Source organism: Camelina sativa, chromosome 5 (assembly GCF_030686135.1).
Source record: "Camelina sativa cultivar CO46 ecotype springtype chromosome 5, ASM3068613v1".
Taxonomy (NCBI): Eukaryota; Viridiplantae; Streptophyta; class Magnoliopsida; order Brassicales; family Brassicaceae; genus Camelina; species Camelina sativa.
Genome location: NC_141884.1, coordinates 11,307,259 through 11,313,724, shown reverse-complemented (window position 1 = coordinate 11,313,724; position 6,466 = coordinate 11,307,259). Strand labels below are relative to the sequence as shown.

Below are 6,466 nucleotides of genomic sequence, written 5' to 3'. Positions count from 1 at the left end.
TTATATTTTGTATTAAAATACAGTGGAATTTTGTATAATATTTTACATGGAGTATGATTATTTGTTTAAAGGGTTGCTTAAATAAGTATATAAATTAAAAAGTACGTATTTGTGAGAGCATAAGAAGAAAAAGAAATATATTACATTAGTTCTGTTGGAGTAAACAAAAACACTAGAGAAGAAAAAAAAACCTACAACTCAATCAAAACGTAAGAAGTACAACCAAAAGAATCATATATATAAAAGTAAGGTTTCACTTTCTCCTTATTGGTCTACTTGGCATGCAATGCAATTTTAACAAAAGATTTACATTAAAACACAAATTTAGAAACAATTAATTTCACATTTACCTCACATAATATAAAACTGAAATCAGATAAATTCTCCCTATAAATTATGCATTAACTTTATTTCTCCACTAAGTTGTATTAATTAATTGTATTAAAACAAAACAATAAATTAGAATTGTAACTCTCATTTTTCTAAATGTAAATTTTCATCATTTCTCTTCCTATAAATACTTATTATCTTATTCTCTTAGTCTATCACTCTTTCATTCTCTCATCTTCTTCCACTACTCTCAAATTTCTTTTTTTATTTTTTTTATTTTATTATTATTGTTGTTGTATGGGTTATAAAAAATTCAAATATCATTGTAAAAGCTTAGTTTTAGAGTTTGTATGATATATATATCTTATATATATTTTATAATCTTTTAAAAGGTTTATCTCCATTTTCCATTTTATATTAACATCTTATAAGTCATTATTTTCATACTTTCTTACAATATTCACCACACAATAAGATCATGAAGTTGGAATGATCCATATCTAATTATCTATTATGTCTATGGTTATCTCACATATTCATGTATCATTTTAATAATTTATAAAGATCAATATAATTTTTCTAAGTATCTATTTTGTTTTGTAAAGTCTATCAACTCTATTTATAAAGACTATTTTGTTTTGTGTTCCAATTGATAAATCTGCAAAGATCAATATAATATATATATTTTTAATGATTTGAAGTTTTTGAAAACAAAAAGAACATAATTAAAAAATTGGTTTTTGTGTGTTTAATCAAAATAAAAAATGATCCAAAAAAGAAATCATATTCAGCTGGAACTTAAATATAAAAATAAATTATGATTTTAAAAATACCATTTAACTAAATTCTGTAAAGATGAAACCATTAGTATGAAATCTAGCACTATAAATTAAATTGATGAGTGAAAAACAAAAAAAAACCAAAAAAAATATAAGTTATCCGTGGGGTTTTAAAAATTATTGAGATTGAAGAATTCATATAATTTTATAAGAAAACTAATTTAGTTTGTCACTTCAAAAGTAATATTTTTTATTTTGAAATATTATGTGCAAGTGTTGAGTTTATATCAACAAACAACCAAATCATGTGAATTTTGATTTGGCCACTTGGTATTTCTTTTATTTTAGGTTGTAAAAAATTAAAATATTTATTTATAATTAAAGGCATGTAACTCCATTTAACTCAAATATAACTCTTATCCAATAATTGTACATTAATTCATTCCTTCTACTAACTTCTTTATCTTTCAAGAGAAAATATTTTTGGTTAAATTTAAATATTTTTTAATTATTTTAGTTGGCTAAACTTATTGGGGGCATTCTCAAAAATGTCCCTTTTTCCATATCTCTTTTTAAAAATACCCTTTCATGTTGACCATTTTTAAAACTACCCCTCTTTATATACAAAATGACCAAATTACCCTTTTTGAGTGACAGCAAGAATGTACAGTCATCAAAATCGAAAATATTTTCCCGCCAAAAAAATTTTCCGCCAAAATTTTTTTTCCCGCCAAAATCGAAAATTTTTCCCGAAAAAATTATTTTTTCCCGCCAAAAAAAAAAATTTTCCTGCCAAAATCGAAAAATTTTCCCGCCAAAAATATTGAAATTTATACCTTTTAAAAACCGTGTAAATGCTTTTAAAACCACTAAAGAAAGAAAATAACGACAACTCAATCAAAACGTATAATCTATCGAACTAAAAGAATAGGAAGCAAGTTGGATCCTATCAAAACAATGTTAGAGGTGCATCCAAAAAAAGAACAAAGATATAATAATAAAGGACAAGACTAGAATGCTAAGATCATGGCCAACAAGCTGAAGCCGATCCAAGAAGCTGACTTTGAGGCACCCCTTTGAAGAGGTGATGGAGCCTAGAGTCATCTGATGCTGATATTGTAGAGCGTTGGCTAGCGGAGACGAGGAAGATCGGACAGGTCCAGGAACCACGGGACCCAGGAGTCCCCCGGTAAAACGTGGATTTGAAGGTTCTGCCCCGACTTGCAGACCAGGAATATTTTAATTAGTGACAAAAACCATATGGGAAGAAAAGTTATTCTTTATTTGAGCGAAACGAACATAGTAACAAACTAGAAGAAAAGAACAAAAATCTACTTTGCTTCTACCAGAACTCGAAGGATATAACAATTTAAAGTAGAAGATATGATGGCTTATATATAGAAGAAAGATCTTATATTATGTAGAACAATTAAATTTAAAAGATCTTAACCGAAATACCAGGGACAACGGTGGATTCAACCAAACAAAAATATAACGTATCCTTCCATGCTTCTCTGCGATTTCATTTTGATTTTTCATGTGCCTTTGAATTTTTTCTTTTATTTATTTATTTAGGGTTTAGAAAATTGGTGACTTTGCTTTGCGTTGGAGTTTCTCACTTTTTGTCTTTGTTGTGTGTGATTTTTCAGATGAGTGTTGCGACCGATTCTCAAGTGCATTCTTCAGATACTTCGTCTGATGAAAAAGCCAGTCACAAACCACTTTTTTTGTGCCCTCTTCCACGAATAATGAAAGGATACTCCGGTTCTTTCATTTACCCGGTCAACTCTTCTCCCGAATACGTTGTCTCTACGACAAGAAGTGATACGCAGTATGAAGATCACTCGGTACTCCCTTTGTTTTGGTGCAACAATAAAGAATTTGATATTAATGGTGGGTGCGGCATATGCAGATATTCAAATTTTGGTACAGACTATTATTTCTGTGTCGAATGTGATAAAATATTTCACAAAGAATGCATCCAATCTCCATCTAAAATCAAACAACCTTACCATCCTGAACATTCTCTCCAACTTTCATATTTTCGTTTTCGTGATTTTGGAAAACAATCTGGGTGTTTATGTTGTGGAAGAGAAACAATGAATCTGGTGTATTATTGTACCAAATGTAAAGCTAAAATGCATACAGTATGTGCGATGAAGCCAATACCCTTCCTCGTGGAACAACCAAAAATCCATGACCATCCCCTCACTCTTTTTCCTAGGCAAGCTTCACTAACTTGCAACGTTTGTGGCTTATTGAGAAAGCTTAGTCTGACCTATGTTTGCCTCGAATGCAACTTTGTTGCTCACAACGATTGTATGAATTCACGTCACCACCATCGTATCTCCTACACTTCTTCCATCCAGCTCGAAGAATGTTTTTGTGGAGTTTGTCGTAAAAGTATTGATTGTGACTATGGTGCGTATACTTGTAATAAGTGTAGTGATTATGCTGTCCATTCAAGATGTGCTCTTGCGAAGCATGTTTGGGACGGAAGAGATCTCGAAGGTGTTCTAGAAAAAGATGATACAACAAAAGATGTTGAGTCTTTTGAGAGGATATCTGAAGGAGTGATACTTCATTTTCTTCATGACCATAATCTCCAGCTCCAAGTAAGCATATTTTATGATGAAAATAAGCTTTGTCAAGCGTGTGTACTTCCTATCTTTAAAAGTAGCTACTATTCTTGTATGGAGTGTGCGTTTGTCCTCCATGAAACTTGCGCAAAAGCTCACCGCATTATTCAACATGCATTACATCCTCATCCACTTGCATTAAAGACTGACTCGGGATATAGTCAAGGTTACTTCTTTTGCAGTGCTTGTAATCGTTGTACAGGTGGTTTTATCTATCAATGTCCAATAAGGGAATGCGAATTCGACATTGACATTCGGTGTGCTTCAATTTCTGAGCCGTTTGATTACAAAGGTCATGAACACCCCTTATTCTTAGCTTTAGATCCAAGAGAAAAACTTGAGTGTCTCATATGCAAAAAAAGATATGCCGTATATGATGAATATGAGTTAAGGTTTATGAATTGCATAAATTGTGGTTTTATCGTATGTATGGACTGCACTACCTTACCATACGAAGCAAGGTATAAGTATGAAAAACATTTTCTCAAAATTTTATATGGAGAAAAGTTATATGAGAAAGATTGGTGGTGCGAGGTGTGTGAACATAATTTAAAAGACACACATACAAATGTGTTATATTGGTGCAGCGACTGTTGCACTACTGTTCATATTGAATGCTTATTAGGTAAAGACCCATATGTGAAGCCTGGTCAGTTTTTCGAAGTAAATGGGAAGGAAGTTGAAGTTCTTTGCAAAACTTATGCTTCTCGACCATTATGCGGTAATTGCAAGAACCCTTGTCAAGGAAAAATATTGAAGAGAGACAACCTTATAGCATGCTCCCGGAGATGTGGGTCTAAGATTTTTTAATTGAGTCCAATGTGTTTATATATTCCTCTATATATTTAAGTTAATTTACGTTTATACTTTATTTTAAAATGTTAAGCTTTGACATAGATGTGTAAATGTTTGTTTCTTTCATATAATCTTATATATAATAGCAGAGTTTTCTCTCATTCTAAACTATCCACATCAGCAGCAAAAATTAATAAATTCGTTGGGCTTTGTATAAGTCCAAATAATATAATATTTTAAAGTTCAACTGATATAAGCCCATTTCAACAGATTTGAGTATGCTGAAATTAAATCAAAAAGCCAGAAAAACGTCGTCGCCATCTTCCAGATCATCTCTTCGGGAAACATCTGAGTAACAATTCTCCTTCTCTCCCATGGCTGGGTAAGTCCTTCTTCTGGGTTCCTTCTTCCGGAATATCTTGCTCTGGATTTTGCCTCGGTTATGGTCTTTTTTCTTTCGTGATTAGCCTGATTTGTAGGATTAACAGGATTATCATCTTTAATGATTTTCATCCTCATCATCATCATCTCGATTTATGAATTAAGGTGCTTTTTCAGTATTAATAAATGGGTATTGTGGAGTTTCATTTCTATGTGTACTTTTGGTTCTATATGATGCTTTAATATGTTGTTATGCTCATCATATATCGGGTTCGACATAATGATTGTCAAGAATAAAATTATCACATGTTTCAATGTTTCATTAATTCACAATTTTTCATATTTATACATATAAACCATGATATTCGTATCAGATTTTAATTTTGTTGGTTGGATTTATGTTCATGTTTTTGTTTTCAGTTTATTTGTGTGTAACTTTTTGGTTATTGTAAAATCAATTCAGTTTTGTTTTTGTTTTGGTCTGATATTGTTTGTTGTTTGGTCTGAATCATGTTGTTTTTTGCGTCTGTCTCTGTTTTCAAACCTTGATCAGTTGATTTGTTTTTTTGTTTTTTTGCTTTGATCTGCAGAATGAAAGCTCAACAACATGGCATCAAGATCAACAACAAATAATCAAGGAGGATAATGAATCAAACACCAAAGAAAAACAGCAATGAATCATCTGCTGACTATTATATTTGATATTATAAAGGAAGAAACTAACTACGATTTTTGTACTCTTCCGCAGATGAACATGGTGGCAAATGAAACCAAGAGACACACATTTACGAAACATGAATATCAGCATCCACATATGCGGGTAAAAGATCAAACCATTTGTTATTCAAATAAACCAGATCGTTTATTTAAAACAAATAATCAAATATTCAACTAATCACGTTTTCTGTTGTTCCAAATCAAAGAAGGTAAACAAGAAGATCTAGGAGAGAAGGAAGGTAAAGAGAGATCAGAGAAGGGACCAAGAAAGCTAATTATTTTGTAAACAAAAAAAATTCAGTTTTAACAATTTTCCTCATTAAACGTTAATCTTATTCAACAATCTATTTTCCCATAACTGATCCTCACACAACAAAACAACCAGTCATGATAATCCCCTCAGGGTTAATCAATTTTCAAACCAACAAGTAAATACTTACAAGTTCCCCGTTGGTGTGACAACCAATTTAACAATAACGGACTCCAAAACCTTTACTTCCCTTCTTCATCCAAGAAATCTCCCAAGCTTTCTCAACAAAAAAATTACAGATTTCGCAAGCTAAGAAATCAAAAACTAACTTAGTCAACGCCCACACCAAAACTAATAACGAATCCTCGACAATCAAATCCATAAACAACTACATCAAAAATTGCAACCCAAACAAAGAGAAAGCTGAAAGCTGGAAACGGAGAAAGAACTGATCGAGAAGAAAGAAAGAATAAAGAAACGGACATGTGAGGTACACCTATAAGGTTTTGTCGCCGGTGTGCCTCCAGCTCATCGATTAATCAGAGGAAGCTATTCTCTTCGTTGCTCACAAAATT

The 6,466-nt window shown here is 31.7% G+C and overlaps 1 protein-coding gene and 1 long non-coding RNA gene across 3 annotated transcripts; both read left to right on the top strand.

Moving 5' to 3' along the window:
- Positions 1 to 2,548: 2,548 nt before the first annotated feature.
- On the top strand, positions 2,549 to 4,704 carry LOC104786510 (uncharacterized). The gene is made up of 2 exons (XM_010511932.2): positions 2,549 to 2,605; positions 2,759 to 4,704. Exon 2 carries the CDS (start codon positions 2,759 to 2,761, stop codon positions 4,556 to 4,558), a length of 1,800 nt encoding a protein of 599 aa, XP_010510234.2. The 5' UTR covers positions 2,549 to 2,605; the 3' UTR covers positions 4,559 to 4,704.
- An 84-nt stretch (positions 4,705 to 4,788) lies between these two features.
- LOC104786509 (uncharacterized) lies at positions 4,789 to 5,999 on the top strand. 2 transcript variants are annotated; one of them, XR_767532.2, is made up of 3 exons: positions 4,789 to 4,925; positions 5,515 to 5,744; positions 5,848 to 5,999. It is a non-coding gene; the product is annotated as an uncharacterized LOC104786509 (long non-coding RNA). The 2 variants fall into 2 exon arrangements; XR_767533.2 differs by having other exon boundaries at positions 4,791 to 4,925; positions 5,851 to 5,999.
- Positions 6,000 to 6,466: the final 467 nt, after the last annotated feature.